This window comes from Schistocerca americana, chromosome 3 (genome assembly GCF_021461395.2).
Source record: "Schistocerca americana isolate TAMUIC-IGC-003095 chromosome 3, iqSchAmer2.1, whole genome shotgun sequence".
NCBI lineage: Eukaryota > Metazoa > Arthropoda > Insecta > Orthoptera > Acrididae > Schistocerca > Schistocerca americana.
In genome coordinates this window covers 630,238,563-630,265,914 of record NC_060121.1, presented here as the reverse complement: position 1 = coordinate 630,265,914, position 27,352 = coordinate 630,238,563, and the positions used below count along the sequence as shown (strand labels likewise).

Genomic DNA, 27,352 nt, shown 5'->3' with positions numbered 1-27,352 from the left:
AAAGATATAGGTGTTCATTCTTTCTGCACGCTATACAAGATTGGAATAATAGAGAATTGTGAAGGTGGTTCGATGAACCCTTTGCTAGGCACTTAAATGTGATTTGCAGAGTACCCATGTAGATGTAGATGTAGAACAACTATAGAGCTGTTATCAGGGACTAGCTCTGCTGATAGTTTCCTGTGACTTTGAAGGATTAGTTCATCATGAATTGGTGATGCAAGGACAGACAGTTAATTCAAGGTATGATCAGGATGTGTTGAAATGCGTGTGAGAAAATGTGAGAAGGAAATGGTTTGAAATGTGGTGAGACAATTCAAACCTCTTGTATCATGAGACAACACACTAGCAGATTCATCCACATTAGTGTGTGACTATTGCACAAAAAATAAAATCCTCCATACTCTCAAGACCTGGCCCCTGCAGACTTCTTTTTATTTCCAATGTTGAAAACCCCAATGAAAGGACAAAGATTTGCAGTGATAGATGAGATCCAGCAAGAAGTGTACCAAGACTTCTTCTGGAAGTGGAAATGACATTGGGAGCAGTGTCTCAATTGTGGAGGAAAGTATTTCAAAGGAGACCATGTACAATAAGTAAAATAAATAAAAGGTAAGCATAGAAAAATTTTGTGAACAAAGTTCTGGAATTTTTTGAACAGTCCTCATACATGAGCATAAAACGTGGTCCACAGTTCTATAACAAATTGATGGCAGTGATACAGACGTATAATTATGTGCATACATCCTATGACCCTTCTTGAAAATGGGAATTACTTGCACTTTTTTCCTGTCGAAAGGTCCTCTTGGTTGCTCCAGCAACCTACGATAAACGGTTTCTGGAAGGACAGCAAGTGCTTTCACAGGATCTCCGCAGGATCCTACAGATACCTCATCTGGTCCGGATAATTTTCCTCTACTAACTGATTGTAGTCATTTGCCAATATCTGCCATTTTGATGCTTGTACAATGACTGAAAGTGTATTATGATCTTCTGAGGTGAAACAATTTTGGAAGACCAGATTCAGTATTTCAGCCTTCTCTCTGTTATCTTCCATTCACATGCCTGTATGAGTTAATGAATAGAGGAATTCAACTCACTTATTGATTTTATGTTGGAACAAAACTTCTTAGGGTTTTCAGTTAGATCAGTTGACAAAATTTTACTTTCAGTGTCATTGAATGCTTCTCTCATTGGTCTCTGCAAACTCATTTTTGCTTCATTCAACTTTTGCTTCATTCAACTTTTGCTTGTGAGCTAGGTTTTGACTTGTTGTAGTTGTGTGATGAAACTCCCTTTGATTGTGTGGCAACTTTCTAATATGGCCGTTAAACCATGGTGTGTCTTTCCCATCCCTTAAAATCTTTGTCAGGACGTACTTACTGTCTGTGGCATATCAAACAATGCTTTTGAATTTACTTTATCAGCTTTATTGTGCAATTCAAATTTTGCACTTGGGTTCCAGTTCCAAATTACATTATACTAATGATGTTCTAGCAATCATTTGATACAAGTTTCACATACAAAGAGTGTTCCATTTTTGTGTGGTTTTAGCCATGCTATCCCCATGTTAGCATCATTCACACAATATATTATAAAGGTGATTTCTTGCAAACAAAACTGGAAATTTGTGAAGGTCCCTGAATTCTATTTTGATCCACTGAATTGTATTGGAAATTGGTCTTCAGTATATTTTGAAATTTTACAATTATTTTGGTCCTAAGAACACTTTGTAGTTCTGATGTTGCACTTGATTGATGACAATAATAATTATGTTTAAAACCACCACAGTAAGAGAAGTTGACCCACTGGGCATTTTTCAGGGAGGTTTGGCAGTTACTAGCAGAGTGATTGGAGCAACAGGTGGTGGTTTGATTGACAGGTTCAGATTACGCTGTGAATATTAATTTCTGAGCAATATTATGGTGGCACACTGATTATAGTAAAGAAACATAATGTTAATTTTTTGTTTCTTATTCAGCCGTTTCAAATCCCTTTGTGACATGTGCCTGCTTTATCTCTTCATTTGATGTCCTTGGTGCCAAAGTACTGCGTTGCTGTACTGGCTGAAAAATGCCGGGTGGAAGTCAGACTACTGTAAGTGATGTAGCCAACAGGTGCACATTTGCATTTTACAGTTGTTTGCTTTCGCTTTTCACAACTCCCCATATACACATTTAATACGGCCAGTGCACTATTGTTTAACTTTCAATAAGCCTCATTAATTGTTGGCAGGAAAACATCCACGTATTGCTACAATTGTTTACTATAGAAAATCAACGAGCAGTAAAAACCTAACCACATAGTTCACAGTTCTTGAAGAAAAAAAGGTATGTATGGAACAGACACTGTCATTGTTTCAACATATGGCCTAACTGTGATACACTTATTTCATGGGTGCATTGTTGTTGATCTAACCAATACAGGTTCCTCGTCTAAAACTTAGTCGTGGACTGCCTGTCTTGAGACCAGAAATTGGGCCCTTTTATGTCCTCACAATAATAGTCACTGAAACTACACATTGTTTGATGTTTAATTAACAGAAATCACAGTTAAAACATAACTCATTAAGTTAACTGAATACATTGAAAAATTGGTTCTTTTTAACAGTTTCCTCTACTACAAGCATTAATACATATTATTAGTTTAAATCATGAAAGTAACAAATATAGTTACACAAACAATACTTTGACAAAACTGTTAATTACTTTGGAATTAATTGAGGGCTGACTTTGCTAGCATGCTTTCGAATAGAGCCAAATAAATACTTAAAGAAAGCTAATGTTTCATCTTCCAAATGTTTATAATTATTGTAGAATTTATATTTGTTTATAAGTCAACAGTAGAATTTAAGTTATGAAACAATCACTGATTTCGCCCTATAATGAAAGATACTAACTAGTAATAGTCAAAATAAATTAGAAAATCAATTACATACATAAAACTAAGCACAAAATTAGATCTGGTGTTATATTCTTTAAAACTGATGGCCAGCCTTTTTCTTTTACGAAAATATGAAAAAATGAATTTTAAGGAGGCAGATGGCAAGAAAAGAGGGGAAGTAAAAATATCCTAGCTTGCTTTTTCACAACTGCAGTTCCAATATACTTACAAAACTGCAAACCTGAATGGAGTGACTACAAAAAGGAAGGTGTATCCAAGGGACTTGTGGATTTGAGATACTACTGAGAAGTGGCTCAAATTTTATACCAAGAAATAAACATAGGTAGATATCAAAGTGGGTACTTGTCTGGCTGCAAATAAGCCCATTTACTGAGGTGTATGATGTGGCTGTGCAAGCCTGCATGATTGAGTGAACAATATATCTGTCTTCTCAGGTATTAGCCATGTTGGGCCATTGAGATCCATCACAGCATTGAATATGGCCATCCTGAACTCTTTGATTCCCTATTCACATGAAAGTCATGGGATTCTGACCAAAGTGAGCAGCAGTATTGTAGAATGATAAACCCCTGTCAAATTTCTGGATGTGCTGATAAATGTTTCTCCTTCTTACATGTTTAATAACATAATCATCGCACGAACAAACAACATTCAAATTTATTTCTGAATGAGAAACACACTGCATATTATCATTTGTTATATACAGATGCCATTATTCATACTTCCTTTGTACTGTTACAGTGAAGTGCTAACCCTTTGCATATCAAAGCAAGTACATAGGTTGGAACTTAAATAGTGGCAATACTGCTGTGGAGACACTATGCAATGGAATGTACTATTGTCACTGATAGCACACATTGTTGACATACCTACCTTGCCTCCGAGCAAATGGACTTGCCCGTCCCATGTCACTGGCATGTGCAAAATGGAGGGAAACACAGTCACTTGTGAGTGAGCAGTCTAATGCAATGGTGTCATTGTGTTTTAAAAACAGGAACAACGGAGTTGGATCAAGATTAAATGTGCCAGAGGTAATACAGCATGACAGTGTCATCAAGGTCTTAAAGAGGTGTGCAGGGAATTGGCATTGCCATACAGAACAGTGGCATTTTCATACAGAACAGTGGCATTTTGAGTAAAAGCCTTCAATGAAGATCAGCAAACTGAGGCAGACATGCATCGGGCAGGTCATCCTAGCATCTCTGAAGAAGACGTGCGTGCTGTTGCCGCGTTAGTGGACAGTGATCAACGCCATACGATTTGTGAGCTCACCCACAAAACCGGATTAGTGCATATGACTGTGCTTCACATCCTGAAGGAATGTCTGGACATGCAAAAAATTGCATCATGATGGGTTCTGCATGACTTGACAGAAATGCAGAGATGGGTGCATTACGATGCTGCTCAGATGAACTTGGAGCGCTATGAGCATGAAGGAGGGGCTTTCTTACACCATATCATAATACTGGATGAGACGCAGGCCACATCATATGAGGCAAAACTGAAATGCCAATCCAATGAATGGTGTCATTATGGGTCACCGTGGAAGTCAAAAGTGCATCAGAACCCTAGTACGGTGAAAATTATGGTGAATCTCGTGTACGACTGTGATGGTGTTATCCTAACACATTACATTCCTCCATGGCAGACCATCAATGCACAGTATTATCGTTCATTTTTGGAGCATCATCTGTGACCAGCTTTGCGAAAGAAGTGGTGACACTTTCTGCACAACTCACCCATCATTTTGCATGACAAAGTGTGGGCGCATACAGTGCAATCTGTGGCTGCTCTGTTCTCTCAATGGGACTGGGAAGTACTATACCATCCACCATACTCCCTGGACTTACATACATCCTTGTGATTTTGATTTGATTCCGAAGATGAAGGAACCACTTTGTGGCATTCGCTTCAGAACTGTTGCAGAAATTCGACAGGCAGTAGACCGCTCCATTCGCACCATCAACAGAACAGGCTCAGCTAATGGTATACTACAGCTTCCACATTGCTGGCAATGGGTTCTACACAACGCTGATGACTACTTTGAAGGACAGTTACAGGAGCAAACATGTAACTCGTTTGTATAGATTGTGAATAAATAGTTGCCAATATTTATGTTCCAAACCTCGTAGTACACTTCATGCATTCATGGTGTTGAAATTTTAATGGGCCAGTAGAGTAAAACAAAGGAAAAAATTATGTCTGTTTGCAAATATCTGCTTTCACTTGTCTGGAGCAGCCCTTTAATTTGAGAACAATGAGAAAGATCTCAAGAGATGTGACAAATGTCAGGCAGAAATTAAGAAAGTGCTTGGTGACAACCAACAGCAAGTCTACATAGCTGCAGAATGAATGAAGTATAGAACTCAGTTTGGTGACAAGATGATCATATAATCAAAAGATTTTTGGTGCTGTGGTACACAGTGTCGTGTTCAAAGTGTGAGCAACATGGTTTCATAACCACAGATTAACTGGTTGGCTGTAGTGAGAGGGAGACTTTGACCTAGCTAATAAGGTACAATCTCTGGTAAGGAGGTAGAAAAGGCTAGGAGATAATGGAAGTATTCTCCAGAAACATTTAACTATCTGAAGTTTATTCAAAATATACAGAATGAATTCCTAACTCCTCTGGCTGAGGCGTTTCCAATGAGCAGCAAAATCTGATACAGAGACAGCATAAGACAACTGCCATTCTATCTACTCTTTGAATGCAACTCACAAGACTAACTCAGACTCCCACAGCTGCTGCCTATCTGATCATCAGCTCCGGATGCTAACTCCACAACTCTTCTTGCAGCACCTCGCGTCAGTCCTCCACCTGCTTACTTACTGCCTACGCTCCTCACTCCTAGACAGCCTCTCTCAGAGCATCCTGCTGCCAAGTTTTGTATCTTTTTCCCCTTTGACCCCACTGGCTTTTGCCATGACATTATGCCGAGGGTTACTTGCCTCCTTATTGGCTGTCATTGTGCACTATTCTTCAGTGGTTCTTCAGAGGCTAGGTGGAGGGGTAGAGATGACTCTCTTAATATGGTCACACACTGTGTCCTAAGCCCTGTATTCGCTTCTCATGATGTAGTGCTGTCCCCAACAGAGGGCCCTCTCTCTTTCTCCCTCTTGTCCCATGCTCTCTCTTACTCTAACCAGAAGTGGTCTTTGCTTATTAACTTTAATTCCAAGCCTTATCTCGGACCCTGTTGTCAAACATACACAGAGCCATCTTTGTGTCTTCATGGTTTATAGTTCTTTGCTCATTATCAAGCACAGCTGCCCATCTGCCTGGCATTGGCCACCCAGACTACTTCCAGGTATGTGGGTTGTCTTGCCACACCTAAAACATTACTGTTGTCTTTTTACAGCTTCCCCTTTTTGTTGTTAAAATGCCTTGACAGTTCCCCGTTTGTTATGAATAATGCAACTCATACTTGGCTTTACTCCTGGGTATAACTACAGTGAACCTTAGTATGACAGTAGCTATGAAAGGTTCACACTTAAAGGAGGACACATCAGAGGAAGAATATCAAATGTTCTGTTTGAAGGATGTCATAACAACTGAGAACATCATCACTTTTTTCCACCATACTGAATCCATAAACCAGGAAAGGGTGCAGTGAAAAAGAGATTTAACAGTCTTTCGAATGCCATACCAATAGAAATCATAGAACACCATTAGGAACTTGCATTGCTAATACAGCACTTATTATAATAAAATAGATGAGTTAACAGATGACTTCAAGTAGCAGTATTAAATATTGAACCCAGCCAGGAGGAGCTAGCATCACTAATTCAAGAAAAGTTTCGTCATTTGTTGGCATGACTATGTAAAATGTGGACTGACACTGAGGAAACCATGACTTATGTTGCAGCTGTCAGACAATATCAAAGCTTCTACATGACATGGATACAGCCTGCTCCCTCACTAGTTTGATTGCTGTGGAGAGAAACTGACATTTGGAGAACAGAGGAAAATATGCTAGCATGTTTCTCATGTGGCTGCTGTAGTTACGTGGCATGCTACTATAAAGCTGCAGCTTAGTGCCTCTTATGAGTCATGCTACTCTACCATTATTGACTACTACACTGCAAAATGTCAAACATCACAGCAATTGTATTCACACCAGGCGACTGCAAATAAATTCAGCTGATCTTCGGATTGATGTTCATTGCTGTACCCTGCTCGAGGTTGCTCTTCAATGCAACGTTGTTGCTCATCACCACCATACAGATGTTCCAGCTCCTTGCACAGTAGCCAAAATCAGGAAAACTCAATACGATGACGATCTATGTAGGTTAGACAGTCGCATTTGGAAATCCTCCATGAACAACTGTTACCATGATGTTGGGAAATAACATCATCATCATCATCATCATCATCATCATCATCATTGACCAGCCAGTCACGGCACTAGTCAGCTCTAGGATATCATTATCTGTGATACTGGATAATTACTGTTTCCAGCTGAAAAAGACTATGTTCTGAGATTCAAAGACCAGTGTGAGGAAGGCTGCAAATGAAAAATATGTCCAGCCAGTGGCGACCTGTGTTCTGAGAATAATTGTTAATTGCAGAATACAGCCCTTCAGGTTTGTCATTTTACCAGAATGGCATTGGCCACCCAGACTACTTCCAGGTATGTGGGTTGTCTTGCCACACCTAAAACATTACTGTTGTCTTTTTTACAGCTTTCCCTTTTTGTTGTTAAAATGCCTTGACAGTTCCCCGTTTGTTATGAATAATGCAACTCATACTTGGCTTTACTCCTGGGTATAACTACAGTGAACCTTAGTATGACAGTAGCTATGAAAGGTTCACACTTAAAGGAGGACACATCAGAGGAAGAATATCAAATGTTCTGTTTGAAGGATGTCATAACAACTGAGAACATCATCACTTTTTTCCACCATACTGAATCCATAAACCAGGAAAGGGTGCAGTGAAAAAGAGATTTAACAGTCTTTCGAATGCCATACCAATAGAAATCATAGAACACCATTAGGAACTTGCATTGCTAATACAGCACTTATTATAATAAAATAGATGAGTTAACAGATGACTTCAAGTAGCAGTATTAAATATTGAACCCAGCCAGGAGGAGCTAGCATCACTAATTCAAGAAAAGTTTCGTCATTTGTTGGCATGACTATGTAAAATGTGGACTGACACTGAGGAAACCATGACTTATGTTGCAGCTGTCAGACAATATCAAAGCTTCTACATGACATGGATACAGCCTGCTCCCTCACTAGTTTGATTGCTGTGGAGAGAAACTGACATTTGGAGAACAGAGGAAAATATGCTAGCATGTTTCTCATGTGGCTGCTGTAGTTACGTGGCATGCTACTATAAAGCTGCAGCTTAGTGCCTCTTATGAGTCATGCTACTCTACCATTATTGACTACTACACTGCAAAATGTCAAACATCACAGCAATTGTATTCACACCAGGCGACTGCAAATAAATTCAGCTGATCTTCGGATTGATGTTCATTGCTGTACCCTGCTCGAGGTTGCTCTTCAATGCAACGTTGTTGCTCATCACCACCATACAGATGTTCCAGCTCCTTGCACAGTAGCCAAAATCAGGAAAACTCAATACGATGACGATCTATGTAGGTTAGACAGTCGCATTTGGAAATCCTCCATGAACAACTGTTACCATGATGTTGGGAAATAACATCATCATCATCATCATCATCATCATCATCATCATTGACCAGCCAGTCACGGCACTAGTCAGCTCTAGGATATCATTATCTGTGATACTGGATAATTACTGTTTCCAGCTGAAAAAGACTATGTTCTGAGATTCAAAGACCAGTGTGAGGAAGGCTGCAAATGAAAAATATGTCCAGCCAGTGGCGACCTGTGTTCTGAGAATAATTGTTAATTGCAGAATACAGCCCTTCAGGTTTGTCATTTTACCAGAATGCAGTAATAATGCTATCCTTAGCTAGGGCTTGTTAAAGGCATCACAAGTATTCATGACTTTGGAATATTGGAGATTCAGTTTGACAAAATTGCTTCAGTAATTTCATGCAACAATAATGGCTCTCAGTGGTTGTCTACCATTGAAGAAACACACAATCCACCTTCATTAATGAAATAAGTCCTAGTCATGTTAGTGACAATTTTAAACATCAAAAGTGCTCATGGGAAGCTCTGGGTCATCAACTACCATAAACAGCTGCAAGAATCTATACAGAGGGACAGCCAAATTAGTACAAGGAGATCAGCTCAGTATCTCTAATGCAGAATCGCACTATGCTGCCATTATTGACTAACTACCAAAGGATTCTACTACCCAGCTATCAGTAGGTCCAGCTTCATTAAGGAATGATGCTGACACACATTGGCCATTCTGTATAAAGTTCCAAGCACATTCAAGGGTGGAGTGGAGCCAAGGCATAGCAGATGACCCAACGTGAAACATCATATCAAGAATGTGGATCATTTCTCCGTCAGTCAGTGATCATATAGGGTACCTAAAGTTGAAGAATGCATATTTCAAAAATAAATGGAGAAGATGCTGTGCGGCAATATCACTTGACTATCAGAGCATCCTTGCCTCTCCCTGCAGTCCTTGTGAAGAAGAAAGATGGTCAAACAGGATGCATATCCACTGCCATGAATTGATGACATCTCGAAATGTGTGAAGAGAGCGAAGTATTTCTCATCTATGGTGATACAGACTGGCTAGTGGCAAATGGAGGGATATGAGGCTGACTGTAAAAGACTGCTTTCATAATACATGATGGTCTCTCAGATTTCATTGTTATGCCATTTGGTGTGCGCTAAGCTTCAGCCACCTCTAGTGCATGATGCACAAACTGCTTTGACATATTATATGGATAATATGTATTTGCTGCCTGGATGACATTTTGTCTTTAAAAATTAACAACTGTGCTGAAGTGTGTCCTTGTCGCAGATTGTCATTTTAATCTGAGAGAGTGCACTTTTGTCCCTCAAGAAATAAGAATCCTGGGACAACTAATTAATTGAAATGTAATCTGTCTTGGTCCAGAAACAATAAGAGTCATAACAGGTTTTCAAACTCCTCAGTACAATCCTTGGCATGTGCTCCTATTAGAGATATTTCATGAACGATTTCAGTAGCAAGGCACAATTACCACAAGACTGTTGTGAGTAGATGTCAAATTTTCTTTGAGTGAGGACTGTATCCCTAAGAAGGCTCTGACATCTTCACCAAAATGGCAGTTTTGACAAGAATGCTGATATGAGACTACACACTAATGCTCAGTGTTATGGGATAGGTGCAGTTGTAGTCCATATAAAAGAAGGCACTGAAAGAGTGACTTCTGATACCTCCAGAGCACTGGTAGTCTCCAAATCTGAGTGGAATTACTCACGTACTGAAAAAAGAACATCTTGCATTTATTTGGCCAATCATTATGTCGTGAACACCATTTTTATGCTGGTTGACAGCCCTAAGGGAATCCTTAGGGTGATTTGCAAAATATGACATCACTGTAGCGTACAAAAATGTACACAGACACTAAGATGCCAATACGATTCTGTGAGATCTGTTGATGGAACATAACCCTGCTGATTATATTCCAGTCATCACTGCACTAACAAACACTGGAACTGACTGAGAGGAAGATCTGTGATTACCTACAACCATACAGAAGGGAGTTGTTAAAGGAGAATTCAGTCACTGGCCATACCTCTACTGATTGCCAGTCATTATGTAAGCCACTGTAGGGAATACCATTGACAAACTTGAGCTAAATTCTCTGGCTGAGGAGAGGGAGACAACAGAATACTGTAGGTGGTATTTATCCACTGCTTAATTACTTAATATTTGGATATCAGGATGATGCCCACACACAACCTCTCATGGAGAACATCATCCACTGTCCTACCTCTGTCAGCAAGGGCATCCTTGATCATAGACTCTAGTCTTCCTACTCTAGTTCTTCCTACAGATCTTTTCCTATGTCTACATCTATACCTACATCTACATGATTACACTGTAATTCACAATTAAGTGCCTAGCAGAGAGTTCATCAAACCACCTTCTAGCTATTTCTCTACTGTTCCACTTCTGAACAGTATGCAAGGGAAAAAACACTTATATCTGTCTGTACAAGCTCTGATTTCTCTTATTTTATTACAATGATAATTTCTTCCTATTTTGTGGGGGTCAATGAAATAGTTTTGGAATAAAATTCAGTTATTGGTAGAATGGATATTTTTATTTTGCTTCAACGATTCCAGAAAATTAATTTGTTATCTTCAGAAACCTATAAAATTAGGGATATTAGACATTGGTCATACATTTATGTAATGTATAAGAAGTGTATACAGAAACTTATTTACTATTGGTTTAGATGATATCATTATCTTCTTCACAGAAGTATAAGGCCTTGATATGTACAAAAATGTACATTTTGTGAAGAAGACATTGACATCTGCTAAACCAACACTAAGTAAGTTTCTGTAATACACTTCTTATACATTACATGTATGTATGACAAGGTCTAGTGATATTTAATATCCTTAATTTTGTAGGCTTCTGAAGGTGACAAATTAATTTGTTGAAACTGGTAAAATGAAATAAAAAAATCTGTGCAAAGACAACTGAATTTTATTCTGAAATATATACTACAGACAAAAAAAACTTCCTTTGTTTTTACAATTGCCACTTTGTTGCAAAATAGTTGACTACACAATATTTTGTTCAGACCAATGTAAGCTATAAAATGTTTTGGTTTTCATCAGTGTTATTGTTTCTGGAGTTTGACAGTTATTTTCATTTGTTGTATTGTCTAAGTGAGTGTGAATTCAATTGAACTGAATGTCATATTAATGTTGAAAGTAGTATTTAATTAATGCTGAATGATCTTGTGAATCATACTGCATAATAGTGCAATGAGTCACATACACTGTATGATATGCTTAATGTGAATTAGCTAGTTTATGGATTATAGAAGCAAATTATTTACTTCACTCCTTAAGAGAAATAAAAAGGAGATTAGTTTCAGTTTATTTACTTGTTGGAAAATTCTTAGTTTGGAAACTGATTAAAGTAAATTTAGAAATGGGGATTGACCAAGGAGGGGATATTACTGGGTTGTATCTGAAGAGCTATGAAGCTGAGTGGCTAATATATGTTCCATCCAATCAGAATAGAGAATGTTGCATGTTCTGAAGGAGAGGGAAACTTCTGCATGATCATCTCAAGGAGTCAGTACACATCACTGAAGGTTCTTCTTCATTATAAGAACTGCAGAACAGAATTAAGTTTCTCATAGCACATTTCAGTAGTTGGTTAGTACTAATGATACCAATACTAATATTAATGATGTATTTATTTCTTTAATTTATTTTGTACTGAGTTCTGGTTTTCCCAGGATGATGATTGAATTAGTGTTAGGCATTTTAAAAGCAAAATGCTGATTGCCCCCCCCCCCCCCCCCCCAGGATTTCTCTGACTACATTATATGGTTATATGGCCGTATTTTAATGATTCACCATGCTCCTTATTCACCTTACTATTCCCATGAAAAGCTATCAGTTTCACAGCCACTGCTGTGGAGTGCCACATTACTGAGAAAAGCTGTTCTACCTCTCCTAAGATCCATATTTGTCTTCATTGTCATTATTATCAAAATTACAATTATATTAATTTTACTCTTAGTGGTTTTATTAAAATGGATATATGGATCACACATGGACATACAGTCCATTTTCCTCAGTTACTTAAGTAAATGAACTAATTCACATCAGTTTGATGACAAAATTCAAATGTTGTTTCTTTCAGGTTTGTGTTATGCCGAGTTTGCAGCTCGAGTGCCTCGTGCTGGGTCTGCTTACATTTACAGTTATGTTACTGTTGGTGAATTTATAGCCTTTCTCATAGGATGGAATCTCATTCTGGAATATGTTATTGGTAAGAATGCATCTCTGACTTCAAAGACTATGTTACTAAAATTTTAACAGTGTCTCATGACAGTGATTTCCAACTCAATACTGCAAGGAATGGTGCAACACCTGACATCCTCAGCTGCTGTTTTCTGCCATCCATAGACACATGGTCAATTTTAATTTTATATATTACCACAGAATGAAGTATTTTGATCTATTATCCACTACATTTGCTCTGTCTTCAACATAACAGTGCCCAATGCACCATTGCATCAACAGAATCATTATTTATACACATATTGTCCTCAGGATTTTGAAACAAAAATCCCAGTTACTTTTAGTGGTACTGGAAATCAAAAAAAATGTTATCATCTATAACCTGAAAAACAGAGAAACCAACACTTCATTGTTATAGCAAGAAGGAACATGATGTATGGAACATAGTACTTTATGGAACAACACATAAGATACAGAAAGATTCACACAATTATAGCTTTCAGCCATTAAGGCCTTTGTCAGCAATAGACACACACACACACACACACACACACACACACACACACACACACACACACACACACACACACACACAACTTGCACACACGTCTGCTGTCTCAGACAACTAAAACCACACCACGAGCAGCAGCACCAGTTCATGATGGGGGTGGCAACGGGGGGGAGGGGGGGGCGGTAAGGAGGAGACGGGGGGGTAAGGAGGAGACTGGGGTAGGGAGGGGGAGGGATAGTATAGTGGGGATGGCGGACAGTGCTACAGTTTAGACGGAGGGCAGGAGAGAAGGTGGGGGGGGGGGGGGGGGTCGGTTAAGTAGCGGAAAGGAGGGAAATTAAAAGATTGGGTGTGGTGGTGAAATGGAAGAGGGAGGGGGCTGGATGGGTGAGGACAGTGACTAATGAAGTTTGAGGCCAGGAGGGTTGTGCCTATTGTGACAGCATCTCCGCTATATGGTGAGTAGCAACTTTCCTTCTCTAATATCGTTACATTCCATCCTTGATTTTCCATTGTTTGATTTTGACGAAAGATACAGGTTGCACATAGCACTGAACGCATTGGCTGGACAACAGTAATACACAGTAAAGAATAGGTCAAGCACTCATTTGCAACTGTTTAAAAAAATGCTGTTTCATTGGTGGCTCACCAGAGTGCACCAGGAGGCCGACCCAGTGGCCTGAGTGACACTGTGAACTGTATGGATGCATGTTCTCTGAAATGGTGCATGTCATGACTGTAGGTACATCATTCCTCACTTCTTGGGGATGGGATATCCCCATACACACATTCACGGAAAACACTAGTCACAGAAAAATGCATGGCACAGAGAAGAACATGGATACAAAAAAAAGGGTACTGAGAAGCACTATTATTGTGAAAAAAAAGAAAAAAGAAAACCAAATACTAATCTCACAAGGCACTGAGATTACAAGTCACAGAAAATACCAGTGACTGAACTGGTGTCCATTTCATTGCACGATGACGATGGCTGCTGCAGGCATTGGCAAGTAGGGGTGGAAGTGATAAGGGGGTCGCTTGGCACACTGTCCCCCCACTCATGAGCGGCCAAAAAGTAGGACTGGGGCTGGCATCTCCATAGTGATGTCCTCGTCAGGGTCAGCAATTGGTGCTGGAGGCTTCAGCGGGAGTATCAGAGTGACGACTCCACAGGACCCAGCAAAGGAGACAACAGTGGCAGTGTGGGCTGCACTGGCAATGGCAGTCTAGGAATGGGGCAGGGGCAGGAACCCTAGTCAGTGATCTGCCACGCAGCAACCCCCTCTGTACCGTGAACTGGACCATTTGCAACACAGGAACAGGCATTGGCAGTGGCAGGGAGGGGGAGGCAGTGGGCGCTCCGGAAAATGCCCTCCCATATAAATCTGCAGCTAGTCGAAGTAACAGGATGTCCACCCATCAGGAGTGCTGACATCACACAGGCACTGGCCCCTGTGATGCTCAATGACAGCAGGCACCCATACCAGCTTATGCCATGAGCCCAAACAGGCATGCCCAGCCAGAACTGCCGCAGAGGGAGTGATGCCAGCGGATGCAGCATCAGATGAGCAGGTGAAGGAGTGTGTGTGTCCCCTCCCCTCCCCTCCCCTCCCCTCCCCTCCCCGCCCCACTCCCCACCCCTCCCACCACCCCTCCCCTCCCCTCACATTGTTAATGACTGACAGGCTGTTAAACAATGTGTTGATTGACTCCAGCATTGTCCCCAGACCCTATTTAAGGACTTACTTTGGAAGATTTTTCTGAAAATATTAAAATACAGAACAATTGTATATTAAATAGTAGTATAAATACACAAATTATATGCAGTACTTCTCCACTTTTAGCAATGAAGTTATTCAAAATAACTATCCATTGTATATTATTTAAACAATATTAAAATAAGATTTTATTACTGTGGGCAGAATTTTAGGTGCACACTTTCCTCCCTTTTCTAGTAAAGCTTGTCATGAATGTTCTACAACCAAGAATTTGAAATCAATGACATTATCATATGATATTCAGACAAAGAAATGCAAGTAATTTGGAAAATTGTAAGGAAGGAAATAGGGAAGGAGAAATCAAATAGAAATAAATTCCAAATAAGAAACAGAGGAGTGTTAATTTGGCCTATTTCAAAAATGCATATTTCACCAGTATTGCAACAAAAAGAAAACATTATATAAAACAGTCTCATTCACATGATCAAGCAGTGATCCATAGAATTCTTAAACTGCCACTGTAAAATACTGATATTAAAAAATATATCTAAAAACAAAGATGATGTGACTTACCAAACAAAAGTGCTGGCAGGTCGATAGACACACAAACAAACACAAACATACACACAAAATTCGAGCTTTTGCAACAAACGGTTGCTTCATCAGGAAAGAGGGAAGGAGAGGTAAAGACGAAAGGATGTGGGTTTTAAGGGAGAGGGTAAGGAGTCATTCCAGTCCCGGGAGCGGAAAGACTTACCTTAGGGGGAAAAAAGGACAGGTATACACTCGCGCGTGTACACACACACACACACACACACACACCACACACATCCATCCAAACTGCACATGCTGGAAGCATTCTTTTGGTTTTTTAAACTGTCCAAAAAAATGCACTTGCATGTTCACTCCTTGCAATCTTTCTTGGTGTTCAGCCATAAAAACTTATTGTAGCAAGTTGTTGTGTTTGTCAAATGCCAAGTTGTGACAAGTTGTGCAGCTCATCACAGATGATCTTCTGACATGGCTGAGTTGCTGAGGGATGAGTTTGATTTTGTGAGATGTCATACGAGATCTGTCTTGTTGCACCTGGTATTGAGCAATGTTCAATTATGAGATCTATAGTTGTATCACTGAGTTGGTTTTGGAGCTGTTTGTTTTGCTGTTGTGATTCCACAAAATTATCATAATCAATATGTGTGGAGATGGCACTGATCCATGAAAGCTAATCAGTGATGACACTGTCCATGTTTTTCAGGCAACGTATACTGGTTGTAAATTGTGTGACATAATCCAGGTGGTGGAAGTGTCTGGGGCACAAGTCTGTTGATGGTTTATGGGTTGAGTCCACTACTGGTCTGTGCTCTGTATAGATGATTAATGCCTACCTTGCATGTCCTTAAACTGATGGATTGCTTCATAGGTGGTGAGGAGTATGCAGTCATAGTTGGACCATTTGCTTTGAGAATGAGTCAGTTTTTGCAAGACAAATCTGAGTGATTGCTGTACACTTAGTACTTTCTGTTGGGAGACCAAACCAATCACGAAATGACTTGCATGCATTGTTATGGTTAATTGTGCATGGGGAAATTGATGTACCAGGGTCATTGTCTGTGCGAGACAGTTTTTGAGCTGGTCAAAGGCTTCCTGCAAGTCAGTGGTCCACATCAGCTTCAACTTAATGTTAGTGCTTTTTCTTTTCAGGGCTTCTGTGAGTGGGCCTGAATAGTGTCTGCCTGTAAGAGGTGGTGCTGGTAAAAGTTGATTCATTGTGCTGTAGGGCAGATGCCTGCAGCTTTGACAATGTGACTGAGAAAAGTAACCTCAGTTTGTCAATGTTGGTTTTCTTTCATCATTAATTATGATGCCATATACAGTAAGTACATCAAAAACTTGTTTTAAGTGAGTTGTGCATGTCATTATCCTGGGAAAAATGAGGTTGTCATCAAGATAAGTGTAGCTGAGTGTTAGTTAAATATGATACCATCCAAATACCATTGCCATGTTTGGGCTGTGTTCTTGGAATAAAAAGTTCCTCAGATAGGCCAAAAGGTGTAATAACTGCCATCTTTTGCACATCTCCCATGCTCATCAGTAACTAGTGATAAGCTTGTTTGCAGTCCAGGTAGCAGAAGATAGAAACCTGCAAGGAAGTTAATTAAGTCCTGAATATTTGGCATCAGATAGCTATCAATTATGGTATGTGCTTCAAGTTTTCTGTAGTAACCACATAAATGTAAAATACCTTCTTTCTTTGCACTAGTTTAATGGGTGGATCCCATGAACTATCCAAAGATCTTATTATTCTGGCTTTCAGAAGTTCTTAGACTGCAGCCTTGGCCTTTGCCATACAGGGTTTGTCTGGTGGGAGGCAGTGCGGCCTCTGTTGGACTGGGAGCATGGGGTAAGAGCAGGGAGTACTTGAACAGGAGGTGCAGTAGTAACCTGTTGATATTTGAAGGCTGGGTAGATTGCAGTGCTTCCTCTGAGACTGTTGTAGCTGCATGGGAAGCATGTTGCATCTGCATGACAGGATTATTGTTAACAGGTGAGGTCAGTTGAAGGTTTTGTAATTGCCAGTCATACTGTCTCATTCTGTTGTTGGATGCTTAGGGCTCCTGGTGGGCTTCAAAGTAAAGTAACTGGTTTTGCTGAGTTTCAGTGACTGAGTTGATGCAGTCAAGTAGATGATAACAGTGGTCATTCATTGGGATGCACTGCTGCTAGTTGATTGTAGATGCTGTAGTAAGGATGTGTTGCTCTTTGGGAGGGCATGGTCGATGGTGCCACCAACTTCACAACTAGTGTCAGATTGAATCAGTGTGCCACTGGATGGATCCAGAAGGAGCTGGAAATGGCAGAGAAAACTGGCTGTGAGGAACAGTTCACCCTGCAGGGTTCAGAGCTGTAAATGGGGCTTGCTAAATAGCTTGCTGCATGGAGCTGTATAACGGTGTTGTCATGTTCTATAGTGGGGAAGGTCAGAAAAGCCAAGCTTATCTCAGAGCTGGAACTGAGTTAATAGTATTGCTGTAAGAGATGATCCAGGATATAGAGCCCATTGTTGTCTGTGTTCATGAAGTGCGTGGTGGTCTGTCCCTATGTGAGATGACATGGTTTAAATGATAATCGCAGTCTGATGTAATCGTTGTGGGGGCCCTTTTGGGTGGTCACAGGGTGATTGGCAGTGCAGTTGTGTGTGGCCTCGCCACACTATCAGTGGTGTCGGCAGAGATGCCATGTGGTAGCCTGGGGAGGTGGGGAGGGGAGGGGGAGTGTAGGCTGCCAGTAGTGTGCTTTTCTGACTGAGCTGCATGAAGGTTCTTGTTCTTGGCAGAGGCCATGACATCACAGTCAGTGGTGGTCAAGTGTGGTCAGGCCAATTCACTTGCTGCAGGAAGTAGATCATGCCAGGACTGGTGCTGCTGGATGCACACAGTGGCACTGTTGTCAAAATCGACGCATTACCCATGTTTAATAACAGTGTTCAATAACATTTCTGTATGTGGCAAGGATGATAGTGTGGGCAGACTATGCATCTGTGTGGGTGGCTGTGTTGGCACTGTGTCAAAATTTAGTTCATGCAATGTGGAAGAATCATCATTCACAGTGGGTGAATGTGGGTACAATCAGTCCCACTAGTGGCTTGGAATCGACCACTTGCAAAATGGGGGTGACTATGAAGTCACACAGTAAGTCAGTCATAGGATGTCATTGTTCTGCTTTATCGGCAGTTGTCAACACACTGCACTGGTGAGTGTCACTGTCACTTTTGAAGAATACAGTTTGTCAGAGGGTCAGTTGTGAGACACTGTACATTCTGGCACTGCACTCATTTGCATAATTCACAAATTGTGACACACACTGGTTCCACAATGGCTGCATTGTTGATGCATAGTATCCAGTTTATGTGCACTTGGCATAATTTGTGGTCATTGTAGGTCTCCATCATAGCTCTTTATGGTGAGGATATGGTGCAGAAGATATACAAGATGATATTGTACAGAAATAACACCTTATTATACTCAAATGGTACATGGTGAAAAAGCACATCTGCTCAATTTGAAATCACAGAGCATACTGCCACTGCACAGTCAACACCAAAGGTAGTCCACTATAAAGTGCGACCAATTGTCAGTAGGGTTACACAATGTGATGTCCTTATACTGGTAATGCTGGACATTGGCTACATATGTGCTCTACAGTGCTAATATGAAGACCATAAAATGCGAATTTGAAGACCATAAAATGCCAATCTGAATACAGTACAGCAGTGGCATAGTGCCTTTGATTGCTATCAAAAAGTCACTCACATTGCCAGGCAACAAGTGGCATCCTGCAGCCCACTTTTGGTGTACACGAAGTCCCATAGAGGCCAGTCCATCGATGTGTTACGTGATGCCATTGACTGTTCATTATTTTACTACACATTGACAAGCAAGTATTTTATAAAATAATTTTAGACTTACACATTAAGGTACATCCTATATATTTTAACCTCCCACAAACAAAACTTGTCCAAAATGTGATCATCAAGACTGTTTTATATAATACACTCCTGGAAATTGAAATAAGAACACCGTGAATTAATTGTCCCAGGAAGGGGAAACTTTATTGACACATTCCTGGGGTCAGATACATCACATGATCACACTGACAGAACCTTAGGCACATCGACACAGGCAACAGAGCATGCACAATGTCGGCACTAGTACAGTGTATATCCACCTTTCGCAGCAATGCAGGCTGCTATTCTCCCATGGAGACAATCGTAGAGATGCTGGATGTAGTCCTGTGGAACGGCTTGCCATGCCATTTCCACCTGGCGCCTCAGTTGGACCAGCATTCGTGCTGGACGTGCAGACCGCGTGAGACGACGCTTCATCCAGTCCCAAACATGCTCAATGGGGGACAGATCCGGAGATCTTGCTGGCCAGGGTAGTTGACTTACACCTTCTAGAGCACGTTGGGTGGCACGGGATACATGCGGATGTGCATTGTCCTGTTGGAACAGCAAGTTCCCTTGCCGGTCTAGGAATGGTAGAACGATGGGTTCGATGACGGTTTGGATGTACCATGCACTATTCAGTGTCCCCTCGACGATCACCAGTGGTGTACGGCCAGTGTAAGAGATCGCTCCCCACACCATGATGCCGGGTGTTGGCCCTGTGTGCCTCGGTCGTATGCAGTCCTGATTGTGGCGCTCACCTGCACGGCGCCAAACATGCATACGACCATCATTGGCACCAAGGCAGAAGCGACTCTCATCGCTGAAGACGACATGTCTCCATTCGTCCCTCCATTCACGCCTGTCGCGACACCACTGGAGGCAGGCTGCACGATGTTGGGGCGTGAGCGGAAGACGGCCTAACGGTGTGCGGGACCGTAGCCCAGCTTCATGGAGACGGTTGCGAATGGTCCTCGCCGATACCCCAGGAGCAACAGTGTCCCTAATTTGCTGGAAAGTGGCGGTGCGGTCCCCTACGGCACTGCGTAGGATCCTACGGTCTTGGCGTGCATCCGTGCATCGCTGCGGTCCGATCCCAGGTCGACGGGCACGTGCACCTTCCGCCGACCACTGGCGACAACATCGATGTACTGTGGAGAGCAATTCGGCGGTACGTCCACCCGGCCTCCCGCATGCCCACTATACGCCCTCACTCAAAGTCCGTCAACTGCACATACGGTTCACGTCCACGCTGTCGCGGCATGCTACCAGTGTTAAAGACTGCGATGGAGCTCCGTATGCCACGGCAAACTGGCTGACACTGACGGCGGCGGTGCACAAATGCTGCGCAGCTAGCGCCATTCGACGGCCAACACCGTGGTTCCTGGTGTGTCCGCAGTGCCGTGCGTGTGATCATTGCTTGTACAGCTCTCTCGCAGCGTCCGGAGCAAGTATGGTGGGTCTGACACACCGGTGTCAATGTGTTCTTTTTTCCATTTCCAGGAGTGTATTTTATTACTGTCCACTGTGGTCACTGCTTTGCCCAATATGTTTACAAAGCTTATCATTGCAACAAAACTACAGCCAAACTTTCCATAATCATACAAATCACTTGCCAGGAGCTACATAACAAATTTAATGATGTTGTTACCCACCATAGAGCCGAAGTCTGAAATGTAGTGTGCAGGTTAAAAAATAAAAAATCCCTAGGGCTCTGTATCAAGCACACCATCCTCCAACGGTACCTACCCTTTGGCAGCTCTCACCTGTTCCATGCCAAAAAATCCCTTCCTTACAGATTCAGCAACTGTGGATGCAACATCAGCAGTAGAAAGCAGGAATTGTCAAAATATACTGGTAACCTTACCAGAGCCTTTACTAAAAGATAATATCCTATACAGGTCATCCACAAACAAGTGTCCCATTACATCTACTCCTCTGATGCCAGTAAACCTGTTAACCAGCGCTCCTGTGATGACACACTGTCACACTGCCCTTCAAAAGCTCAACCACCTCCACCAGGGCTTCAACTACCTCTCGTTGTGCCCTGAGATGAGGGATATCCTACCAAAAATCTTACACACATCGCCCAAAGTAGTGTTCTGCCACTCACCCGACCTACAGAATATCCTTGTCCATCCCTATCTCAATCACACTCCCGATCTTGTGCCTGATGGCTCATTCCCTTGTGTTGGCCTGTCCCACACGCCCTCCCACTTTTTCCTACTGCAGACTAGTCCCAGGCATTTCCTACCCAATAAAAGGTATGACCATGTGTGAAAGCAGCCATGTTATATATCAGTTGTGCTGCAGTTAATATACAGCATTTTATGAGGGCATGACAAGTAACCAACTATCTACTTGTATGAATGACAACTGCCAAACTGTAGCAAACTGCAAACTTGACTGTCTAGTTGTTGAGCATGTTTCACACCATAACATAAATTACTTCACTTGTGAGCCATTTGGATGCTCCATTCCAGCACAAGTATCTCTGAACTAGGGGGTTGGGTGGGAATGGTGTCTCCAAAACATCCTGCACTCTTGCAGTCCCTGTGGCCCAAATCTCTGCAAACCTGTTCCCACTGCCTCCCCTTGCCTTTTCCCTTCTCTCTTCCGTCCACACAAACCTTCTCTGGCTAGATCATGCATTGTGCCCCTCTCCATTTTTCTCCTTCAGTTCTCCCCCCTCTCCTTCTTTCTACATCTCTCTTTGGTGTACCTTCTGTACCCTTTTCACCTTGTTGTGCAGTTATGGAGTTATCTGTCAAAGTCCTGCCTGTTTCCCACTACCTCCTCTGTGTGTCCTGCCCTACCTCCTCATTACCTCCATCAGCTCAGGCAACAGCTTTCAGTAAACAAATATCAATAATTAGTCTTGCTGTGGCCACAGAAGTGTGCATTTAGATCATGTGTGTGTGACTGTGTGTCACTAAAAAAAGAGTTACTGCATAAAAACTAGTGTGAATGCTGTTTTTTGTTGTGTTTTTCAGTGCTCCAAGCAGCAGTCTGCTGTATGTTACAGTTGCCTTTCCTTTATTTTACATACAGACCAGTATCTCTATTATCTTCATTTTTAAAGATAACAGACACAGCCATGAAATCGAGACTTATGGGGTACCTTAATAAATATAATTTGCTAAAAAGAAATCACAATTTGGAGTCAGACAAGGCAGTAGTACAGAGGAGCAATATCAAGATTCACTAAAACAGTAATGGAGGCCCAGGATTGAGGCAGCTGTGTAAAAGGATTTTTTTTTTTATTTTTTTTTTTTATAAGGTATTTGACACAGTGGATCTTAAAATACTGCCCCACAAACTATAGGCACTGGGAATAATAAGAGTAGTAAAAGGTTGCTCTCATGAATAAAGTACATAGAGTAGAAATTTCACAGACCAATAGAGATTTCAACTGCATAGAGAAACCTCTATCAAAGACCAAGCATACCAACATACGACTCCCACAAGCTAGTGTATTGGTCCCATTTTTATTTTTTATCTATGTTAATGATTTTCCAGGAAGACAAAAATCTGTTTGTCAGTGACAGCAACACAATAATCACAGATAACACACCAGAGCTACTGCTGTGAAAAGCTGATGATGTGCTAAATGATGTCCACAAATTGTCAGAGGAGAATGAAGCAACATTTAACATAAAGAAGACAAAGAGTGTAAATTTCCATATAAACCAAAATAACAACAATATTAAATTAAATTCTAATGGTGACTCAGTGAGCTGTGTAACTAATGCAAAATTTCTAGGGATGAATATAGATAATAAGTGGAGGTAACATAGAACATGGGCAGCAAAAAGAATTTCATCTGCATGCTATTCTCTAAGGCTACAAGCATCAGTGTGTATTAACTATACAGAAAGTTCATCATGTTGGAATATCAACAATGTCTGAAAAGTATAGGTTGCTGCTCGCCATAAGGGTGACATGTTGAATGGCAGACATGCACAATGAAAAGACTGTTGTGCCTGTCTGCAATCAACATGTCATCTTTCTGTTGAATAGCAATCTAACCTTTTCATGTAATTTTTATGATGTATATCTTACTCAGTCATTAGATATTTTATAATTTTATAAATCACAAGCAGACAAAATTTAGAAAAAATTACAAAGGAGGGCTCTTCAAATAATAATGAAAAAGAACAAGTCGGATCACAGCCTGGAATAATTTAAAGAGCTAAGGATTGTGACAGTCAACTGTGAATATATTTTCCAAACGTTAGTGTACATCAGGAAAAACGTGCATCAGTATGCCACAAACAGCTCTATGCATGAACATAATGCATGAACCAAAGAATGCCTGCATCTAGAAAGAAAATGGAGAGCAAGAACACAAATCTGAATTGAATACCAGGGGTTCAGATTCAGTTTCTTTATTGGTCATTCAGCATTATTACATGCAATATAATTCGTCAGTTCAGTTAACCTATTAATTTTACAAAATAAATTTTTACATATTTAAGTTAATATTGGGCATTTCTAAAAATTCTTCAAATGAATAGAATGGATTAGTTAACAAGAAGTTATGTACATTTTCTTTAAATAATTTGTCAGGCTTCATTCATGCATTCTTAGGCAATTTGTTATATATTTTAATTGCCATATACTTATGACTATTGTTGGTTTTAGCTAATCTATTTTGTGGCAACAGCAAAGAAGTACAGGTTCTTGTATAGTAGTCATACCTTTGATTTGTTACATTTAAATTGGGTAGTTCAGCAAGTATGTAGTTAACTCTATCAAGAAGATATAAGTTAATAACTGTTAAAATTCTATATTTAATGAACAACGGTTTACAATGTGTCCTATTATCTACCTTAGCCATTACTCTGATTGCTTTCTTCTGGATCACCATAATTTCATTTATTTTTCTGCTGTTTCCCCAGAGTATTAACCCATACCTTAAAACAGATTGAAAAAAGGCAATGTACGCTGTCCTTGCATACTCAAATGTCACACAACAAATCAGTTTCTTCAACAAATATATAACTCTTGACAACCTAACCACTATGTGATCAACATGAGAGTTCCATGTTAGACTGTTGTCAAGTATGATAACTAAAACTTTGCCTTTTGTTTTTCTATTTTTGTAATCTTTTATAGACTGAACCACATATTCTGGGTTTTTTCCTCATTTAATAGTAGCCCATTTGCATTAAACCATGATGTTGCATTTTCTTTTGCCAATTTCATACCACTTACAAGGTTATCAAATACATGGTTCACAGATAGAAAAGTTGTATCATCTGCATACATATATGTCTTTACATCTATACTTCCTGGTAAGTCATTTATGTGAACAAGGAAGAGAAGTGGCCCCAATTTAGATCCCTGTGTTGAACCTCGAGTGTGTTTGACAGATGACTTCCTGAACTCACCACCTGTTTCCTTTTATTGAGGTATGATTTGATGATTTTTAAACTTTTATCACATATTCCATATTACTCAAGTTTAGAGAGCAAACGTGAGTGGTCAACACAGTCAAATGCTTTGCTCAGATCACTTAAGGTTACCTGTATGTGAGCATGGTCCTTGAATGCTTGAATGCTGCTAAAATGTCTCTGACTAAGAGCTCTATGGCATGTATAGCTGACCTTCCTTTTCTGTAACCAAACTGTGATGCACTTAACATACCATTTAGTTCTAGGTACTCATACATCTCCTGATATAATATGCCTTCAAAGACTTTTCCTAGTACTGGAATTAGTGAAATTGGTCTGTAGTTTGCAGGATCTGATTTGATACCCTTCTTACAGACTGGAATCACCTAAGATAGTTTGAGAGGATCAGGAAAAACCCATTCTATGAGACACAGGTTTATAGAATATGTTAATGGTGCTGCAGTGTAATGTATGATTTCTTTCAATAGATTGTTTGACATATAAAAAATATCTGTACTGTGTGAATTTTTCATTTATTTCACTATTTTAAGAACTTCATGTCAGCATACATCTTTAAAGTGTTTACTGATCAACTTTTTGATATCATCAGCACAGCTTACAAAGTATTTGTTGAAAAATGTGTGTGTGTGTGTGTGTGTGTGTGTGTGTGTGTGTGTGTGTGTGTAACCTAAATTATCCTAAGGACAAACACACACACACCCATGCCTGAGGGAGGACTCAAACCTCCGTCGCGACCAGCCGCACAGCCCATGACTGCAGCGCCTCAGACCATTCGGCTAATCCAGTGTGGCTTTGTTGAATGTATCTGCTGGTATTGGGACTGTCTTGTCAAAGTTTCTGACTTCACCTTTAATATTATTAATTACTGACCAGGCTGTTTTGCATTGGTTTTTACTATTTTTTATGAGATTTGTGTTGTATATTTGTTTCACCAATTGTAACTCTTTCTTATACAGTTACTTAGTGGTTTTTTCAAGATCCTTAATTTCATTAGAATTATTTACTTTGCCAAGGCGCTTCAACAGCAGTAGCTTATTTTTTAGATTCTCCAATTCTTTGGTGTACCACAATTTACCCTTTCTTGTTTTATGATATTTCTTTTGAACAAGATGGGCTTTTAAAGTACCTATTAAGTAATTGTAGAATGTTTCATAAACTGTTTGGGCACTGGAATCACAGTTTTGAAATAATTTGCCCCAGTTAGTTATGCTCAGCTGGTGTGTAGTTTTCTGAGATTGTGTTTTGTTAATATTACGGTATTAGATTTTGTTAACTTTTGTGCAGCCTTGCTCTCATCCCCTCTTATAAAATGTCTTTACTCTAATGTTAGCATGGAGTGGTCTGAGAAAACAAATTCCTTTCCCTTGGTGGAGTACATATCATGAGCACAGTTGACAAAACGCATTATCCAAGCATGCTTTTAGTCTTGTTGGTTCTGAATTTACGTGATGGAAGTTGTGCTGCCTTAGCATATTCAGTAACTTATTTACATTGAGTTTGTTACATGTTACATCAAAGCTTGAATTAAAGTCTCTCCCAATTACAGTTACATATTGTTTCCACTTCGTTATGTAGCAGAGTACACTGTCTAAATTATCTAAAAAAGTTTTATCATCTGAGTCAGGGGAATGGTAGATACATACTATGATAAGTTTCATTATATCACATATGATCCCAATAATTTCAAAGTGTTTCTCTACACATGCCCTACTAAGATCTAGTGCTCTAAACTCTATTTCATTTAAACATAGATAAGAGTAACACCATTATGGTACTGAGATCTGCAACAACTGTTTCCATGTTTATAACCTTCTGGTACATGGTATTGTATTTGTTCTGGTTTAAGCCAATGTTCAGATAGATATAAGAAAGAGTACTTATTCTGTGGCAATGACTCCTCCAGAATTTAAACTTTACTTTCAAGACCCTGAATGTTTAAAAATAAGATGTTGCTGTGACTTATCTGTGAATTAGCAGGCTGGTTTTTCACATTTTTATTTTCTTCTTGGCTTGAAACCATAAAAATTTATCACTGAATGACACAGATGTATTTTTCCTTTGTCTCCTCCTTAAGCACTGCTGTGTTGCTGCACAGTTGTTGTTGGTTGTGCTACTACTGCTGCTGTTCTTGTTGCTGTTGCTTCTGCTGATAATGATGGTGCTGCTGCTGTTTCATTTATTTCTGGTGGTTGTTGTTCCACAACTGCTGTGCCTTTCTGTGAATTGTTAACATGTGGGGTGTTCACTTGCATTAATAAAATTTCACATTTGTCTTGGAGAGGTGTAGCTTCACTGACAGCAGATTTCACGTTTGAGTCTCCATGTAAAACACTCTTCCTGTCCAAGAGAGGTATGACTTTTCTATCATCACACTGCACATTTAAGATTTTATTAACTAGTTCTAATATTTTTGTTACTATTACGTTTTTTCCAAGTACATTTAGATGAGAGCTGTGTGCTGTGTGATATCTTT

General features: G+C 40.2%; 1 protein-coding gene across 2 annotated transcripts in view; it reads left to right on the top strand.

Annotated features, from left to right (window-relative positions):
• The window catches only part of LOC124605820 (high affinity cationic amino acid transporter 1-like), a 180,389-nt gene that overhangs the window by 23,878 nt on the left and 129,159 nt on the right, over positions 1 to 27,352 (top strand). For both annotated transcript variants that reach the window (XM_047137738.1, XM_047137736.1), the window contains exon 3: positions 12,689 to 12,817. In XM_047137738.1, the coding sequence (XP_046993694.1) occupies positions 12,689 to 12,817 (129 nt within the window). The remainder of the gene's footprint in view (positions 1 to 12,688; positions 12,818 to 27,352) is intronic.